Source organism: Branchiostoma floridae, chromosome 1 (genome assembly GCF_000003815.2).
Source record: "Branchiostoma floridae strain S238N-H82 chromosome 1, Bfl_VNyyK, whole genome shotgun sequence".
Taxonomy (NCBI): domain Eukaryota; kingdom Metazoa; phylum Chordata; class Leptocardii; order Amphioxiformes; family Branchiostomatidae; genus Branchiostoma; species Branchiostoma floridae.
In genome coordinates, this window is record NC_049979.1 from 24,001,136 (window position 1) to 24,020,411 (window position 19,276).

At 42.6% G+C, this 19,276-nt stretch overlaps 4 protein-coding genes across 5 annotated transcripts in view; 2 read left to right on the top strand and 2 right to left on the bottom strand.

The window, feature by feature from the left end:
* The window catches only part of LOC118411754, a 5,661-nt gene extending 1,060 nt beyond the window's left edge, over nt 1-4,601 (top strand). Inside the window, exons 3-7 of the mRNA XM_035814241.1 lie at nt 631-795; nt 1,137-1,256; nt 1,731-1,935; nt 3,289-3,371; nt 3,582-4,601. Coding sequence (XP_035670134.1) covers nt 631-795; nt 1,137-1,256; nt 1,731-1,935; nt 3,289-3,371; nt 3,582-3,770 — 762 coding nt within the window. The 3' untranslated portion in view covers nt 3,771-4,601. The remainder of the gene's footprint in view (nt 1-630; nt 796-1,136; nt 1,257-1,730; nt 1,936-3,288; nt 3,372-3,581) is intronic.
* A 1,834-nt stretch (nt 4,602-6,435) lies between these two features.
* LOC118428575 (adenosine receptor A2b-like) lies at nt 6,436-10,283 on the top strand. 2 transcript variants are annotated; one of them, XM_035838784.1, is made up of 3 exons: nt 6,436-6,748; nt 8,455-8,567; nt 8,890-10,283. In XM_035838784.1, exons 2-3 carry the CDS (start codon nt 8,472-8,474, stop codon nt 9,832-9,834), a joined length of 1,041 nt encoding a protein of 346 aa, XP_035694677.1. In that variant the 5' UTR covers nt 6,436-6,748; nt 8,455-8,471; the 3' UTR covers nt 9,835-10,283. The 2 variants fall into 2 exon arrangements, with proteins under 2 accessions (XP_035694677.1, XP_035694603.1); XM_035838710.1 differs by lacking the exon at nt 6,436-6,748 and having other exon boundaries at nt 7,920-8,567.
* Nucleotides 10,284-11,237: 954 nt separating this feature from the next.
* LOC118425884 (kelch-like protein 24) lies at nt 11,238-15,520 on the bottom strand. Its single transcript, XM_035835024.1, has 2 exons — nt 15,398-15,520; nt 11,238-13,357 (listed from the first exon to the last, which is right to left on the bottom strand). The coding sequence occupies exon 2, from the start codon at nt 13,346-13,348 to the stop codon at nt 11,648-11,650; it is 1,701 nt and encodes a 566-aa protein (XP_035690917.1). The 5' UTR covers nt 13,349-13,357; nt 15,398-15,520; the 3' UTR covers nt 11,238-11,647.
* An 806-nt stretch (nt 15,521-16,326) lies between these two features.
* Nucleotides 16,327-19,197, bottom strand: LOC118418471 (heat shock cognate 71 kDa protein-like). Its single transcript, XM_035824413.1, has 2 exons — nt 18,850-19,197; nt 16,327-18,504 (listed from the first exon to the last, which is right to left on the bottom strand). Exons 1-2 carry the CDS (start codon nt 19,041-19,043, stop codon nt 16,782-16,784), a joined length of 1,917 nt encoding a protein of 638 aa, XP_035680306.1. The 5' UTR covers nt 19,044-19,197; the 3' UTR covers nt 16,327-16,781.
* Between the last annotated feature and the right edge of the window lie 79 nt (nt 19,198-19,276).

Consider the following 19,276-nt stretch of genomic DNA (forward strand, 5'->3'; position numbering starts at 1 on the left):
GTACATGTATTGCCTTTCTTTTTGAAGTCTGCCTTTTGCTTTTACCCTGGGAAAACCAAACTGTGCCCCCACAACACCCGCCCACCTGACAATCCACCTGGCCTCAACTACTAGTATCACTTGCCTCTCACGCCGGCTCTTAGGAATTTGGTTTTCCCAGGATATTTTCTTTGTACCTTTTACCGAGTTTCTTATGGTCAAGTATGATTATAGAACTACATGTAGGATCCACTAAAAGGTGAGGTGAGTATCCATTAAATTAATGGAGATATTCTGGTATATCTATCTACTCTCAATTTTTACATATATTTTACATCTAGAGAGGTTTATTTTGCATTGTGTACTTACTAAGTAGGGTTCTTATGGATAGTGGCTTGATTGTTACAATAACTGATTTCCAAGAGAAGTCATGATGAAGATTACAGCTGCCAAAATCGTCATCCATACACGAAGTTGTTAGTAGTGCGTAGGATATTAAAATTTCATTACACATGCTTAAGATTAGATAAGCCAAAACTTCTCATTTTACAAGATTCTCATTCTAAAAAGATTCCATATAATTAAGATGAACTTGAGGTCATATATTTTGTCTTTTTACTATTTTTTAATGACATTATTGTGTCTGCATAGGGAGATAGTGGCAACTCCTTTACACAGCATGGCATAGATATGGAGCGTATAATAGATGAGATGTATGGACTTCTGACTGGCAACCACACAGAGGAGGCAGGTTTCTGGGTACCACAGCCAAACAGTGTATTATACAAACTCTGTGGAGCATCGCCTGATGGAAAGGTAAGTTAAGGCTAGGAAAAATTATGTGTTTCAGACTAGAGCTGTGTACTTAGACAAATTCTTAATAGATGCAGGTCTGGGTCTGTACCTCTACCTGAACTACTTGTTCAAACAAGAGTTTGGAGGCCTTATACCTCCATGAGATATTTGAAGCTTTTTCTTTTTGCATTTATGCAAGTGTATTCTGTATCAAATCTCCAAGCAGAATGTTCAGTGGTCATGCCCTGCTTTTAGGTGGTTAATGATATTTCTCCCATGCAACAGCTAAGGAGCCATTTTTCAACACATCAATCATGATGTACAAAATGTATGTCAATGTTACATTTACTGTCTATCCACAGGTGTATTTTGGTTTGGAGACCCAACCAGCAGGGCTGGTGGAATATAAGGCTCCCGTCAACCACCTGTACACCCAGCAGAAGCACCCCCCACATGGCATACCTCGAAACTACATGGCACAGGTTCTCTTTGTTTGTATTGCATACGGAGCAAATCTCCTTGTGGCTATTAACATTTCAGGTTTGTTCTGAAGCATGCAAGGCAAATATCTGAACAGATTTATGTCATCCACTCACACTAAGAAGAAGCCCAGCTTTTTCCGTTAAGTCTGGTGGTGGTTGTGGTGGTGGTGGTGGTGGTTAGGGGGTGTTACAAGCTAAGTAGCACGGTGGATTTCTTCAAACACAGGACCTCCATTCAGTGTCCTTTTCTGGGATTTCCTTAACCTAGGCCAGGTGCTCGTTTTCACCCGAGTGAAGTGAGTAAAAGAAACCAACACACTCAGCAAGACCCAGGGTATGCTAGGCTAAATATGTGACCCGTAGATGCCACATTGCACTACATGCACTAGCTAACAAAAAAGTATCTTGACATGATTTCTCCTCTGTCTGAGATACTTTACGTTATCGTTTGTTATTTATGTTTATGGCTAACAGATACAGGGTCAGATGGCTTTCTCCGGTCTTCCCTGGTGTGACTTCATGGCAGTTTGTACAGCAACAAGGGAGATGATGTTGAGGAGGGTTCACTTCCACCAGAAGTACTGGAGCTTCCTGGCTAACCGACTCAAACAGTTCTGCCTGGCAGTGCAGGCGGCACGGCGTAGGAAAGAAAATGGGCTGCCCTTTGACAAAGTACCAGGTCCGGACACAATCACTGTCACATTCTCCTATGCAGAGCTTTGGCGTAGTCCATACAATATACCTTGGGAATCTTTTTTGCCAAACGAAAACTTTTGGGCAATTTGGTACAGAAACTATTGGGGGTACAGACACTACTGGGGGTACAGACACTACTGGGGATAGGGACACTACAGGGGTTATGGACACTACAGGGGTAGGGACACCACACTTCTGCAGTACTTGAAAATTACACTAGAGGGCACAACAAGGTTGCCATATGCATACCGTATGCCCACTAGGAGGAACAATGTGTTACATGTAGCTGTGTTCAATATAGGTAATTGTCTATAGCTGGACACAGTATGGTGATTACATCTCAAAATAGTACATTGAAGTAAAAAGTGTTCCATTGTTTAATGTTTGAAAGGAACAATATTCTTTTATATAGGTTAGGCCACACTGTTCTGGCATACCATGTTCTGTGTTTTGAATCATTTGTCAATTGTCCTAACCACATATATTCCATATTGAATGTGGCAACTTTCTAAAAATATTATTAACACTCTGACATCAGTTGTGGAATGCCCAGAGGGTGTCATCCATCTTATAAATTCAGTAGAGGCCTCTATGGCCTTACCATGCCTCCCATCATACATTTGAGTGTATGTTATTGTATTTACCTATCTACGAGGGGCGTTCAATTAGTAATAACTCTGACCCACTTCCAGTTGTCTGATCTAGATGAAATTTTGCATGTGTAATGATTCATATCTTTATATTTTATGTTGCAAAAAAAGAGCTCTGAACTAATTGTGGTTTCTGATTTACTGGTGTTTGAACTGAGTTAGGTGTGAAATGGACCAGGTGTGAAATGGAGCCAGTTGAGTGTCGCGCAGTGATCCGGTTTTTGTATTTGAAAGGACGCACACCAAAGGAGACCTTTGATGAAATGAAAGAAATTTATGGTGATGATGCCCCATCATATGACCTTGTAAAACGCTGGCCTCCTGAATTCAAACATGGCCAGAAGTCTGTGGAAACAGCTCCCAGACCTGGTCGTTCCTCTTCTGCCATTGATGAGGCATCTGTTGGAGGAGCAACCTGAGGTGTCCTACAAAAACGGTGTCCAGAGCTGCATCAGACGATGAAAGAAATGCATAACTCTGGGTGGTTCCTATGAAGAGAAAGACTAATAACTGTGCCAAGTTTCATTAATCTCCTGCTATGGGAAATGAGTCAGAGTTATTACTTATTGAACGCCCCTCGTACTTGTATATACTGTGTGTTTTTATGAGCCCTGGAAGATTAGCTCAATAAGCTAAAGGGCATCTCAATGAACTCAATAAACTCAACTCACCTGTACCCCCGGCAGGTGTGCCTGTACTCCGGCAGCTGCAGATGTCCAGGAGCCTGTTCCCTGGGGAAGCGGACATCCATGTGGAAGACTTATTACAGGTAAGTTTTCAGTTGTGGAGACAGAAACAAGGGAAGGCCTGACAGATGGATGCAAATATTTTGCATATTGTGTAAATACTGTACATAGCATCTGTCTTCTCCGTCATGTCCAGTGGAAAGATGGCTCTTTAGTGAGCTAATCTAGTTCAAAATCCCTGTCACTTTCTCTCATGAACCATGATATTGTAAACAAGTTTCTTGTTCTTCCAGGTGAATGAGAGAAGACAGTACCAGTCTACTGCAGGTCGGTGGATGGACTACAATTTCCTGATGGGAATAAGTCCCGAGCCTTCTCTGACATTCCCACCACACCTTTCTGACATCTTGTCTAAACTTGATGCAGAGATTGACCAAAAGAAAAATGAGAAAAATAAAATGCTCACTATAGAAGGACTATAACAAACAATAGCATATTGTTGTTGAAGGAAATTTATTTTTTCTTTAATTTTAAAATCTTTGATCATGTGTAGTCTATATCTATGTTTGACTTTAGAGCAAGTGTGTATATACTGTAGAATATACTTAGACCTAACATTACAATTACTCAGGGTACATTGACGAATGCATTGGATGATTGACAGTGAGTTAAGTGTCCATTTATACTCTCCAAGCAGAGGTTAGGCTCCGGCTAGTTGTTTTTTTTACATCTTTTGAGGCATTTTTATTTGGCGTTCTATTTTATCAGGGTTTTTTTTTATCCACAAGCCAAAAAGAAGACATTAAGAAAACCTGACAAAATAGCACTGTTGCCATAAGAATGCTTAAAAATGCGTCAAAGCAAGGTCAAAGCTAGTCAAAGCCTAACGTCGGCTTGGTGAGTAATGTATTTTGACCTTCAATGATGTACAGTGTGAGAATGTCAATATTGGTGAAATATATTGTTATGTAACAGAAAGAGAACACCAAAACCTAACATTGTACCTTTGACAATGCATACATTTATATTGCAATTACAAACATGTGTATTGTTGAAAATCTATATATAGATATTTTGTATTTTAGTGTTATTTTGTTGAAGCTTCAAGAGTTGAATGTTCTGATAGTATGTACACTATATATATATATATATATATATATATACATCGTTTCATGTATTCGTTTTTAAAAAGAGAACAAAGGATTTCTTTTGTGGACTTTTCAGTACTAAATGTTATCTTTTGCATTCCAGTTTGAAACTGCCAATTACCTCAAAAGATGCTCAGGACATAATAAAATGTAGTACGTAATTAACATTTAGATTTATTTTTAAGAAATGTTTTGAAAGAAGTTAAAAGAAAAAATATGTGTTTTTATTTGCGCATTTGTTTTTATTTCTATATTTCTGTTTTATATTGGTTGGTTTACATAAGGTTACCTTGTCACTTAATGTAGTATCAATGGCTGCCGGATGCTTGTCGAATTTCCGATGTTGATTTCTGTAAAATCGTGTCAGGAAATTACATGCGTTCGTCTTAGGCACTTGATTACGGACATCCCAATGGGAGTAAAATCAGCCCAATTTCCGGAACTGCAGGTGACTGTAGCACGTGCACAGGAATATATTCACTGCTTGTAAATGTCACCATGTCGTTTTATCGAGCACTAAGGGGTTTAAATATCCTTGACTACCCCTGCGCTTCAGGAGGTTAAAAAAGAATCCTTGGTTCAACCCTCATAGGCCCGTTCACCTCCGTCAAACATGGAAATACAAAATAACACGTAATTACGTAAAAGACGCAACTGTTTGACGGACATGCAGCTCTCTCATTGGTCGAACCGATGATTGTCATTCTGTCATTGGTTAAACTAGTGATTGATTGACAGGCAGGATCGGTCTGTTCTTCAGGAGTGTTGGATTGGAGGTGACCTTGGTGCTGAAATGTAAGTCCGACAATTCTACCTATCCAGTAACACGCAGTGTTGGTGCCTCGTTATGTCGACTTGTTTGAACTTATGTTTATTCATAACTTGACATACAAAGCCTAGATTGACCTGCATGTCGCTTTTCATTGTCCTTGAGGTCATGCGGGATCTGGAGGTCATAATTACGCATACGGCAACATAAACGATTTGTTTTCGGAATAGATTATATAGAAATGTAATTAACACCATACCTGCATGCAGGCAAAAATATCCACCAAGAACTATGTGTATAGTCTAGCTCATTGGAAGGCACATTTGCATTTATCATTCAAAATCGCTTTAATGGCTTTTCCATTCATACCCAATGTAGTATAACATGGCCATCATCCCTCAGCAAACCAGAACTGAATATTTCTTGTGATGAAAATCCATATAGTGTGACTACCTAGCCAGAATGCAGGCAGGGGAGCGAGCGAGACAGCGTACTAAAAAGTAAAATGGTTGGCATCGATGCGAGTGATTACCCAATAGCCTGAATAGGGGAGTACTTAAATACGAATGATTTTAGACTACGTACAAAGTCGGAGACACTATGTACTTCAAAAGTGGGTATCTCGTAAAACTGCGATACGTTGGCGGCGTCGCTGCGTCCTAGTGATTTAACGCAGCTCTCAGGGAATTTCATCGATAAAAAACGAATCTTTGTACGCTTTGTTGTTTATACTTTACTGTCACACGTTTTGCACGATAGTTCCCATTATACAGTCAAGGGTAACACAAATTCAATTGCAACGCCGCCAACCTGCCGCAGTCCAGTAAAGATATCTGACTACTCTCCAAGCAGAGGGTGAGTCGCGGAGATAACGTTATAGTAGTAGTCGGAAAAATTACTACTACTATATCTCCGCGACTCAAGCTCTGCTTGGAGAGTAGTCTGACGAAGTGATAGCCTAGTATCCAGCTGTATTATAGCTCCCGAATCTCTTCTGTCCTCGACTCGGAAGCTATATTACGGCTGGATACCAGGCTAACGAAGTGAACCCTTGGGCCACCAACAAAATCATGATTCCAGAATATACTAGTAAACTCGTCTGATTCAATCACCAAGTTGCTGTTGGCGCAATCAGTTCGGGCAAGGACGTTATATCAGATACAACGTCCTTGGTTCGGGCGAATGTTTTGTCGTTCCCCCATCTCCGCACACACTGTGTATCGGCACTTAACTCATGACCACCTACTGGGTCCCTACTTACCCCCCGTCTGTGAAAACGCGATAAGGACAAGAGGTAATTTAAAAGGTGTGAAATGCCTAATGTAAATGCCACTCCCAGAAGGCGAGGGAAATGCGTCTGCGTGATGACCATCAGTGATCTGTAGAAAGACTGCTCGTCCTTGCCAGTACTGGGAGATTTTGATCCTGATTTCGACCTGAACTACAATCTGCTATTCCGTAAATACTGGTTAGGAGCCCAGAGTCTGAGACAACCTTCTGTCGTGCAGAAATCCTTGCGTCGCCGTTGGAATTCAAATATTTGGTAGGTACGACACAACATTCTCTGAGCATTCTCTAGTTTTGTACATGTATATGTTTTAACATATTTTCTGAGCAAACAGATCGGGGTGTTTTCGGCTTTATCGGTAAGTAATTCTTACTGATAGTTTTCTTTCAATGTGCTTACTTTGCGAGTCGTCCACTGAAGACTGCACAATTCGAAAGGCGAACCAATGAGCTTTTTTATCGTCGTTGATAAAAGCTCCTTGGGCGAATCGAACAAACGAGTACGCAAGTGAAAAGACGGCATATTCAAAAACACGCCATAGCCAAACCTCTTCTTGGAAACAGTAACAAGTCTGACTATTCTTGGTCTAGCAACTTAAGCAAAGAATATCCTTCGACGATTCCTTTATTTTACGCATTTTTTAGGTTTTGTCAACTGGTACGGCTGAAATGTGTCACATTTTTCGACCGTAAGACTGAGCAAAGGGTGAACAAAAACACATCATGATGATTAGCATACATTTGTTTTTTCTTCATGCATGCACCGCGATCCATGCGTGTTATATTTATACATGCACGGACTTTACGCCGTGGTGTAATGTTTACAAGGTCGTGTTGGCTAACATACAGTTGTGATGTACAGAAGACGTGAGAATGTTTGCGCATTTTTAGTAGACAGATACAACGCCTTCTCATCCGCAGGACAATTTTCTGTGTCGTTTCTGGTAAGCAATTAGGCACAAACATGTCACCAAAACAGTGATAAAGTACATGTATATAGATAGACAAGATACCCGAGGACCAAAAAGGATATATTATGTATTTTTTTTCCGGGAGATTTTTCAAATAGTTTAAAGTTGAGCACAAAAAGATCAATGGTAGGCATATTTTATGCTTTGTTTCAATCAACAATGTTATATTATATTATAGAGAAATAGTTGCATGTCATAATGGATAGTTTGTTGAACACACACATTTGGTTAGATACTAGATTGTGATTGGTTAACAATTATTTCCGTTAGGACACGGTAAGTAAATTTTGCATTGATCCTATCCTCTGTGGACGCCAAATTAAATGTAAGAGTGCGAATTGCGGAACAAAAATAAGACAAGACCCATCCCTTGAAAAGAGGCCAAAACTTTCAAAATAGAGGCCATACAACATTGTAACTAGAGTTGAAGCGACAAAACATGATATCACAACCAAGTAGCTTTTTATTATTCTGTACTCAAGAAATGACACTAGCGTGGTAGTCTATAGTATATTATCACTTACCAAGTTGGAAACTAGTACACTCAAGGCTAGCACATAGTGTCGCTCCACAACTTTCGAACAAGCGGTCTTCGACAAGTAAAATAAGGACATATTGTGGGTCTTAAGTGATCATGTTTTTTTTACAAGACGGGCGAAAGCAGTCATTCATGAAATTACTTGCTGGACAAATACGATGAAAGAGTTCTTATCTTCCATATGTACTTTGTTTCTCTCTATTTACGATAGCTATAAGAGAGAATCAAGATAAACAGCCGGCCTGGGGCAATATTTGTTCAGTAGCCAAGGACACTACATTATTTATCTAGTCACCAGGCGCCACCGGGCCGTATGGCGGGTGTCCCCGGTCGCTGTGACTACTACAGCCGGCAGGCCGACTTAGCCAGCCCCGGACATTTTGCCTACTGTCTTTAACATCTTCATGTGTTATGATGCTAGTATTCAATGACCAGAGTTTGCCATGTTTACAGAGAGAGACCTCACAGCCATGGGCCTTGACTGGAACATGTCTTGGAACTCGTCCGGTGTTGACTGTCCTGACAAGTCGTACCAACTCAGGTTCTATGTGTACACCGTGGTTGAGGTGAGTTTACTATACGTAGTACGCAACTTACCGTTGCAATGGGCATTCAAAATCCATCGTCTCTCCAAACACACACGTTATACTCTACATTTCACATGACTGTTTATACAACAACAAATATGGCACAGGAGAAACCCAGTATCAACTGGTAAGTAACATGCAGTAATATTAATTCCAGGTCAACAATGTCAATAATTATTGGGGCTGTTGTAGGCCTGAGGTTGGCGACATAGTTATATCCAACTAATTGACCTAAATCGTTATCATTTTGTTTGTTTCATATTGTTTGTGTAACATTTACAAACTCTATATATCTGTTCAGGTGATGATAGCGTTCCTGTCCATATTCGGGAACACCCTGGTGTGCGTGGCTGTCCTGCGGGGGCGGCGACTCCGCACGCCGAGCAACCTGTTGGTCGTGTCCCTGGCTGTCGCCGACATCTGCGTTGGGCTTTTCGCCATCCCCTTCGCCATCGCTACAAGCGTCGGTCTGCCTCTTCACCCCTACGCTTGCTGTTTCACCCTATCCTTCATCATTATCACTACGCAAACTTCCATATTCGGCATGCTGGCCATTGCCGTGGACAGATACATGGCGGTCGGGCTGCACCTGTCCTACGCCCGCCTAGCCACCACCCGCCGCACCTGCCTCACCATCGCCGCCACCTGGGCGGCTGCAACCGTCATCGGGCTCGTCCCCATGGTGTGGCATCGTTCCCAGTCCGCCTTCATCTGCTGCTACTTCGAAGAAGTCATCAACATGTCTTACATGGTGTATTTCAACTTCTTCGGGACTGTGCTTCCACCGCTGGTTGTGGTGGCTGCTATATACACGCGGGTGTTTCTCATTGCGCGGTCGCAACTGAAGAAGATATCCAAACTTAACATCGGTCTCAGCATTAGGGATCGTAGGATTGCCAAAATCAAGAGAGAACTTCGAGTGGCGGTCTCCCTGGCCATGGTTGTGGGAGCATTCGCCGCCTCCTGGTTGCCTCTTCACATCATCAACTGTATCAACTTCTTCACGACCACGAGAGTTCCAAACCAAGTAGTTCTCAGCGCCATAGTGTTGTCCCATGCTAACTCGGCTGCCAACCCAGTGATCTACACGTGGAGGTTAGAAGAATTCCGTAACGCCTTCAAAGCCATTCTGACATCTTGGTGTCAGCAAACGTTTCGTCAAGACGAGGAACGTCATCTGAAACCTGTTCGCAGCTACGCTCAGTTGAACATGATAGAGATGCAAAAATCTCGCTCATTTCCATAATATCAGAAGAAAACGTTCATTACAGACTCATGTGCGATAGGAACACAACAAACTTGAGATTTCTCTGTGCCAACCTGTCCGCAGCTACGCTCAGTTGAACATGATCCTCTGGTCAATCATGAATCACTCAGTGGAAGTCCGGAGGATGATTGACCATGATATGCTTATCTTAGCTTCGAATAAACTGCTTTTAGATATTTCTAATGTGTACATGTACTGTACAGCTGTACTCGTTAAGTATCACTTTGACAAGGAGTTGTTAAATGTGAAAACGGTGTAAAGACGGTAACATGGGTGGGTATTATTATTATCCAATTTTGGAGGCTATAAAAGTCGAACCCACCTGTGAATACATCACTATTCCAAGCATGGACCTTCTGTCCAAAGCAAAAGATTTGAAAAATCCTTAATAAGGCCACAGCAAGTAAATTTTATGGATGACGTCAGCGCACGCATCAATTTTTGGATGATTTCAGAAGAAAAAAAATTTCATTTTTCTTCGAAGATGGTCAACATGACGAGAATGTACCAAAATGGACAAATATGTTGTGTTGTAGGTTAATGGTTGTACATGTACTTGTAGAAGTAACACAAGCCAGGTAGCCATGACAGTAGTTACAGAAGTGAAACTAAAAATTTAGTTAGATAGTTGTAAAAGTGGCCCCAATAATGAAGCAATGAGTGTAGTGATACCAGTCTACCACACTAGTGTCACCTTTACTACACTAGTTCACGTCTTTAATAAATAAATGCCCGATAGGCTGTGATACCATGTTTCCTCGCTTCAATTTTTTTTACCGTTAATTGCATATATTTGGAAAATTTAGCCATCTTGTTTTTTTTCGCCCTATCTCACTATATTTACCATCTGCAGAGGATGTCATCCAATGGACCATAAAATTTACTTGCTGTGGCCTAAGTTATACATTACTTAGTTGGTGAAACTCTGGAAAATGATTTGCCATCATATGAAACTGACTTAGCTACACCTATGGATAAACTGGTTTAGATATCTTGGACATGCAATTGTGAAGTATTACTTTGATAAAGAATTGTTAAATGCAAATATGCTGACAAGAAGGAAATAACTGTTGTGATAGGGCTGCTGGGGTGTGGGTATTATCATTATCCAGTTTTGGAGGAAATTAAAGTTGAACCCACGGCTATATGTGAATACATCACTGTTCCAAGCATGGATAGTCTTTTCAAAGCCTGTCTGCCTACCTAGGCCAGGGATTGGGCCTTGCTCCTCTCCCCAATGTTCTTTTCCAAGCACAATTGTACCAGTATCTCTTACTCTAATGCATGAATGCCTTTGATTGTATTAAGAACCATATATTTTCAATGTCTGAATGTCTGGAGTCTCTGGACTAAAAAACACAATGACAATAATGGCATCTAAATTTGCAGCATATTTGAATCTTTACTCTTTGAATTTATGACATCAATCTGCACAACAGATTCAAAATGCTTGTAAGAAAGCAACTATGATAAAGGAATGTTATGTGTAACATGCAAGCATTATGGCACATAGTAACAGTACTGTGCATGAACATGAAGTACTACAATGCAATTTGTTTGCACAATATAATGCAGTACAGTCCATTGTAAATCAGCATTTGAATCTTTACTTTTTGAATTCATGACATAAATCTGAACAGATTCAAAATGCTTGTAAGAAAGCAACTATGATAAAGGAATGTTATGTGTAACATGCAAGCATTGTGGCACATAGTAACATTAATGTGCATGAACATGAAGTACTACAATGTGATTTGTTTGTACAATATAATGCAGTAGAGTCCATTGTAAATCAGCAATAGTTTAGAATTGTGATGCAAGGGGCGAAGTATAGACCCATGACCATGTTTCCCACACGCCTGAGTGACTGGGTTTCTGGATCAAGGCACATGACAGCAGCACATCCATTATCAGTTGTTTTCTCATAGCCTCCATAGGTATAAACCTTCCCCTTCAACACAGTCATTCCACATCCCCATGGAACACCTGATACTACCTTACTCCAGACACCACCGTCTTGGTCTGGAGTGAAAGAGAAAATACGAGAACATATCCCAGTATAGATACTAACACTGAGGACTGCGGTTGTGATGTATGCAGTAGTTTTCGGCATGTCCTTCATCAGTTGCCATTTTGAGTCACCTGGGCTGAAGCGGTACACGGTAGATGTTGTTTTCTTATTATCATGCTTATCAAACCCACCCATCACATATATGCTGCTGTCCAACACAGCAACTGCATGAGAGTACCTTGTCTGTGGGAGAGGAACACCTGCAGTCCACTTATTCTGTCTCCGGTCATAGACCTGAACTGATGATACAGGTGTAGATTTGTCTACACCACCAATCGCGTACACTTTACCATACAACACTGCCAGCCTATGATTGTTCAGGTCCAAGTTCATCTGAGCAAGCTTGGACCAAGAGTTCAGTTCTGAGTGGTACAGCCACATATCCTTCCCAGCAGACATGACAATGTCACTTGAGCCCAGGACAGCCACAGCACATGGACTGGTAAAGTTCAGAGTTGGTTTGGTCATAGAATTCCAACTATAGATTGTTGGCTCAGCAGAGTAGGTCATTGCGATATGGTTGATGTAATGACTATCTTCATCCCTCCCGCCATATATCCCTCCAAAGACCACTACTGCCTCCCTCAGGCCACTGGCATGGCGGGGATGGGTGCGAGGTGACTGGATCTCTCCTGGAAAGAGCTGGCATCTGCGAGCTTCTGTCATGATATCCTGACAAGACTTCCTTATGGCCTCGTTGCTCTCTACATTCTCAAAGAAATACTGCTTGTCCATGAATGGAAACCTGACCAGTTCCATCAGCTCTTTCATGTACCTTTTCCTCTTCTTGGTGTTGTGGTTGATCCATGTCATCACTGCTGTGTACACTGTTTCTTCTGAAGCTTTGAGGTCATCAGATGAGATAAGTTTGATGAGCTGAGCTTTAGTCAAAGAAAGAAACTCAGGTGTTTCACTGGTTGCTTTAAACTCCTTCGTGGTATACAGCCATGCTTTCTTTTCCAAGTCTGGGCAGGACAGCATGTTGCCTAGGTGCATCATCTGCAGACAGTCTTTGGCACTCAGGTTGTTGGATATGAAAGTCACACAAGCATCACGTACAGGTAGGATCCGGAAGAAGTTGGCCCCTTCTAGCAGTTTCACAGCATTGTCCTGTGTGATGGTCACTTTTGACGTGTACGCGTAGTCAACAAGAAGCTGCAAGGCACCTGGGGTGACTTCATGTATAGTTACTTTGTGCTCTTTGCTCTCACGGTGTCCGTTACAAAACATTGCACGGAAGTATTCACAACAGGCAGCCAGAACATTTCGATGGCATGGAATCTCTTTTCCAGAGACACATAGGACAACATCTGTCAGGAGGTTCTCAGATCGCAGTTCCTGTAAGCCCTGCAAGAGTGAGCCTGCATGTGGATTGTCGCAGAAGTCGAGTGATGTCTGTGATCTCTGTGCCTCCGCCATCATACCTCAATCCTGCAAGACACAAGGGCTTATTGATCAGTTGTATTTACAGATAGAAGTTGTGGCTTTTATATATTTGAGTAGTTTTTGGCAAAGTTAATTAAGTTTTATTTTACTGTGTTAAAACTCCATGAATTTTTTTGTCTCCCGAACCAACAAATAATGTAAAAGGGGAGATGTTTGTGTTTGTTTTAAGTTCGCTATGAACCATCGCAAAAATTCTTGTCTTCTGCTCTGCCATACCCTTGTATGAATTGCAAACACCTAATTTTCTCTGTTCCAAGAAATTAAATCTCTGCAAACATTTCAACTTTTACAGTACTGTTCCAATGATACTAGTACTTGCCTTTTTCATCTCATTCAATGATTATGCAAATAAATCAGACGCATATTCAGGTGTATTGACTATAGTACATGTATATACGGAGTCCGTTAGTATAAAAATAATAATACCCACATTGGTTGCTGAATTCAAGAGGTAAATAAATTGGGTGTTTACCAACATATCCGAATTATATTCCACCAGCAGATCAAGAACAAGAAATCCCCAATTTCACACCAACAAGCCAAACACCACAAGAAACACTCCATGATCTGAATGAATGGTTGTTATCGCAAGATGACTCCACTTTGTGATATTTCACAGGGAAATGAAGGCGGGGCCAGTAAACCAGACTGATTCCAATAAATTTGAGCAAAAAAAAAAACAGCGGTTAAAATACGAAAGACACACATAAACTTTAAAACAAGTATAATGGCTCCATTAATCTACCGTCTGGGGGTTGGGGGCACTACATTTCATACAGGAGGGCATAAATTACGTTGATCACACAAGGCAGACATTGACCCCATTCACACTCAGAAAAACTATTCGAATAAAACATGTTATCCGAATAAAACTACCCGATCCGAATAAAACTTAGCAGTATGAACGCTCCCAAATCACTTGGATTTCATCGATTCGAATCCCTCGCGATCCACCTCGGGGAGGTAGATAGAACTTCAGGAAGTGGATAAAACTGCGCCGCGGGGAGTCTCGATTCATGCGATTCGGCAGTGTGAACGCGCAAGTGGATAGGATTCACTTTAAGTGGATAGGATGCAACTTATCAAAGGTGAGTTTGCTCAATTAGAAGTTTTTCTGCCAGTCCGAGTCTGAAAATGTTCAAAGCACAATGTTGTTCCACCAATCATGGCTTCGCTCCCGCTCCCAGATCGTTCTGTCTGTCGCTCTGGTGGCGTACATCTGAGCTGTACTACAGCTATCCCAATATGCAGAAGATTTTGTCGGTGAAACCTTCTCGAGATCAAAGACCATCGATTGCGTTCCCATCTACGACTACAGAACATTCTCCAGAGGAACAACAGCATCAAAAGTTGGTGGATTCCCGCCATTTTGAGCTGTAAGAAATGACGCTACCCTTTGACTTCAACATAATGTTTCATTCGGATAAGACTGAGGGCGCACTAATCGGATTGCCGAAGACGAGTGTGAACGCAATTTTGGATCGGATAGAATTTTTTTTATTCGGATAAATGTTTTATCCGAATCGTTTTTCTGAGTGTGAATGGGGTCATTGTTTTTTTATCAATGACAAAAATTTGTTGGCGATGATGGGGAAAAAATTTTGGAAGGATTTTTCCATCAATGACAATTCGACTGACAGAAAAAAATCGAGCCGGTCCTGGTGTATACTAGCAAGAACCTCCTTGATACTAGTAAGTGTGTGGGGCCCAGAAAGGGTGGCCCACCTTTTTCGGAAACCCGTCACTGTGACTAAACCCACGCCTACCCTCAGCGATATTTGGTGAGAACAAGGTCTTTTTCAACTCCTTAGTGAGAAAAGGGAGGCATGCAGAATGATTATTATAGTTTTAAACTTAGTCTGATCAGAGCCATAACACTTTTGCCTGCTTGCTCAGTAATAAATAGAAACAGATAGGCCAAGAAAATCAACCTACCAAGTTCCAACCAAGGAGGTTAAAGAAAGAGTTGTTTCAACACACGATAAGTTAACATTTTAAATAGAACTAGACACTTTTCACACCCACCCTGAAGAATTTCTTGATTCGAAGGGTTACTTCACCTGCGGGGGTCGAGAAACGAGCATTCAAACTCTCGTAGTAATAATTTTGGTCTGCAATCTGCAAATTTTCCTTCACGGTCGTCTGCGCGTCCAGAAAACGCAAGGGCGGGAAAATTCAAGGGAGGTCAAAGGTTATTCCTGGGACAGTCGAATATATATGAGGGGGGAATTTACACCATAAAACCTACATAAAACGATGTTTTTTTAGCCCGCCCTGTTATCTATCTGGTATATTTGCAGCCAGTGCCATAGGCAGGTACCCAAAGTGAGTAATGAGGCTGACTAACGTGGTCGAGAAGATTACCAAGGGAATTATTCTTGTTATAAAATGTCCTGATGTTAAACAGCACTTTACTCAAAGACGCCCTAATTTGCGTACTCTTCATTTTTAAACTTCAATAGTTTGCTCTTTGTTGGTTTGCCGTATGCTATGACAAAGGAATCTTTGAGTTTGATGCTACTAATAGCATTCTGTTGTTTTGTAAAAATGATGAATAAACATAACTTCTGTATTTTATGATACATGTACTGAGTTTCTCCGCTTGACATCATTTTAATATGGACCGGGAATTGCCATGTATATACAGTATAGTAAATTACACCTTATCACAAAGAACAAAATACTGCCACAAATTATTGAAATAACAATGACTTTATTCACTAGATACCTACTGGCTGCAAAATACACCCGGTATTATATTTGATAACAGTTTTTGCTTCCACATATATCTGCCAGTGACACGATTGCACAAATTTGTTCACTTCCCTGCGTAACGTTACGTCCTCCGACCAAAGTTCTACGCAAAGTTGTACAAGGTCCAAACAACCTATTACTTTGTACTTTACATACCAATGTGACTACACTAGACACAAAAAGATGCTTGGACAAGCCAATACAATTTTCAAGTTATATTTTGTACTATTTACATACATATTTTTGATTACTACTACTGTGGATAATATCGGTGTTGATCATGCAGATATATGCCATACATTTGTGAGTCTTGTATTCCATTGACTTAATCACATCATCCATTCAAAACGAATTATATTCAGAAATGACCTTTTACTAGTGTTAGTTATTAGAACTTACTAGTACTCGCAAAGACGTCTTTTTCATGATTCTATGAACAATACTGGCTCATCATAGTAGATACGATGAACTCTTTATAGCTATAGCTATATCATAGGTATATATGATCATATATTAATCAATCATAATTATTGGCGTCCTGTTCAAGTTCTTTGATATGACATGCATGCCCGTAAAGTGATTACTCGTTTTGTCTAGTCTCTGTAGTCCACATGATTACGTCATACTGCATATACAATTTTGCTCTCACTTAATCTTAGTCCACCTCGTTGATTGTAGGTCCCTGTGCCCCGGCTCCGCCCTGCTGTTGTTCCCCTGCAGCGCTGTGCAGTTTGGTCATGATGGGAGCACACACCTTCTCCAGTTCCTTCTGCTGTTCCTCGAACTCCTCCTTCTCTGCCAGCGTGTTCATGTCCAGCCACTTCATGACCTCCTCGCACTTGTTCAGCACAGTGTCCTTGTCTGTCTGGGATAGCTTACTGGACACGTCCGGGTTGTTGACGGTGGAACGGAGGCTGAACAGGTAACTCTCCAGGCCGTTCCGTGCGTCGGCCCGCTGTCGAGCCTGCGCGTCCTGCTCTTTGTGCTTCTCTGCGTCAGCCACCATCCGCTCAATGTCTTCCTTAGACAGCCGACCCTTTTCGTTGGTGATGGTGATTTTGTTGCTGCGCCCCGTACTCTTCTCGACGGCGGAAACCTGTAAGATTCCGTTGGCGTCGATGTCGAAGGAGACTTCTATCTGTGGCACGCCGCGAGGCGCTGGCGGGAAACCGCTCAGTTCGAACAAACCCAGTCTGTTGTTGTCTTTGGTCATGGCGCGCTCGCCCTCGTACACCTGGATGGTGACGCCTGGCTGGTTGTCGCTGTACGTGGTGAAGGTCTGGCCAGTTTTGTAGGGGATGCGCGTGTTCCGTTCGACTAGCTTGGTCATGACGCCGCCTGCCGTCTCGATGCCCAACGAGAGAGGCGCGACGTCTACGAGAAGGACGTCCTTTATCCCGTCGTCCTCCACGCCAGACAGGATAGCTGCCTGCACGGCTGCTCCGTACGCCACGGCCTCGTCAGGGTTGATGGACTTGTTCAGTTCTTTGCCGTTGAAGAAATCTTGAAGGAGCTTCTGGATCTTGGGAATACGGGTGGACCCTCCGACCAAGACGACCTCGTGGATCTGGGACTTGTCCATTTTGGCGTCGCGGAGGGCCTTCTCCACGGGCTCCAGCGTGCCACGGAACAGGTCAGAACACAGCTCTTCAAACCTGGCCCGAGTCAGCTTGGAGTAGAAGTCGATCCCTTCGTGCAGAGAGTCGATCTCGATGGCTGCCTCCGTGCTGGACGACAGCGTCCTCTTGGCCCGCTCACACGCCGTTCTCAGTCGACGGATGGCCCGCGGGTTGGAGCGCAAGTCCTTTTTGTACTTGCGCTTGAATTCTTCGACGAAGTGGTTGACGATTCTGTTGTCGAAGTCTTCCCCACCTAGATGGGTGTCGCCTGCCGTGGAGCGCACTTCGAACAGCTGCCCCTCGTCGATGGTCAGGATGGACACGTCGAACGTCCCGCCGCCCAAGTCGTAGATCAAGACGTTCTTCTCTCCGCTCAGGTTCTTGTCCAGTCCGTAGGCGAGTGCAGCTGCTGTTGGTTCGTTGATGATTCTCAAGACATTAAGACCGGCGATCCTCCCGGCGTCTTTGGTGGCCTGGCGCTGCGAGTCGTTGAAGTAGGCCGGGACGGTGATGACGGCGTCTCGGACGGGCTGGCCAAGGTAAGCCTCCGCCGTCTCCTTCATCTTAGTCAGCACCATGGAGCTGACCTCCTCCGGCTGGAGCCTCTTGATCTCTCCCTGGTACTCCACCTCCAGTGACGGCTTGCCGTCCTTGCTGATGACCTTGAAGGGCCAGTGTTTCATGTCCGCTTGCACGGTCGGGTCGTCGAACCGCCGCCCGATCAGCCGCTTGGCGTCGAAGATGGTGTTCTTGGGGTTTCTAGACGGAAACGACAAGAATAAAGAAGGGTTAGTTATCACAAAGCAACGACGTTTTGTTAACTCCCACAAAAAATTCACACAGCTTTAGTAGAGCAGCCATAGCTGTGCGTACTGAACAGCAAAATGTAATGATAAATAGTTAGAGTCGTCACTTGTACTGCGTAACATGTTCAGAAGTTAACGTTAAGTCTTAAAAGAAGATCAAATTCGGAAACACAGCGACAGAACCAGAAAGATACGCAATTTGAATTAGTTTAGACACCACTTAAGCAAAGAGAAAAAAGATATCCAAAACCAGAAATTTTAACGCTATCCTTGAGACCTTTAAAATTAAAGTACCTACCTAGCGACTTGCTGTTTGGCGCCATCTCCTATGAGCCTCTCGCTGTCAGTGAAGGCCACGTAACTGGGGGTTGTCCTGTTCCCCTGGTCATTGGCGATGATCTCCGCCTTCCCCTGTTGGAATACCCCGACACACGAGTAGGTGGTGCCGAGGTCGATCCCGATAGCCGGTCCGTGTGCTTGTTTGGCTGGCATGGTGTCGGTACAGTCGCTCTGGTTCTCGTCTCAGTCTTGCTTCTGGATAACTTTGCTTCGCTTCTCTGGAAACTGAATGACCAGGCTTCGCTACTGCGTGGCTTATAAACCACTTGAAAGAATTTTCTCCCATGATCTGCAACTTTCCCGAACATTCCGGATCAACCGACGCCTCTACAACATTCAAGATTACACGCGAACTTGCGCGCACCTTCCAGATCCTTCTTGAACCG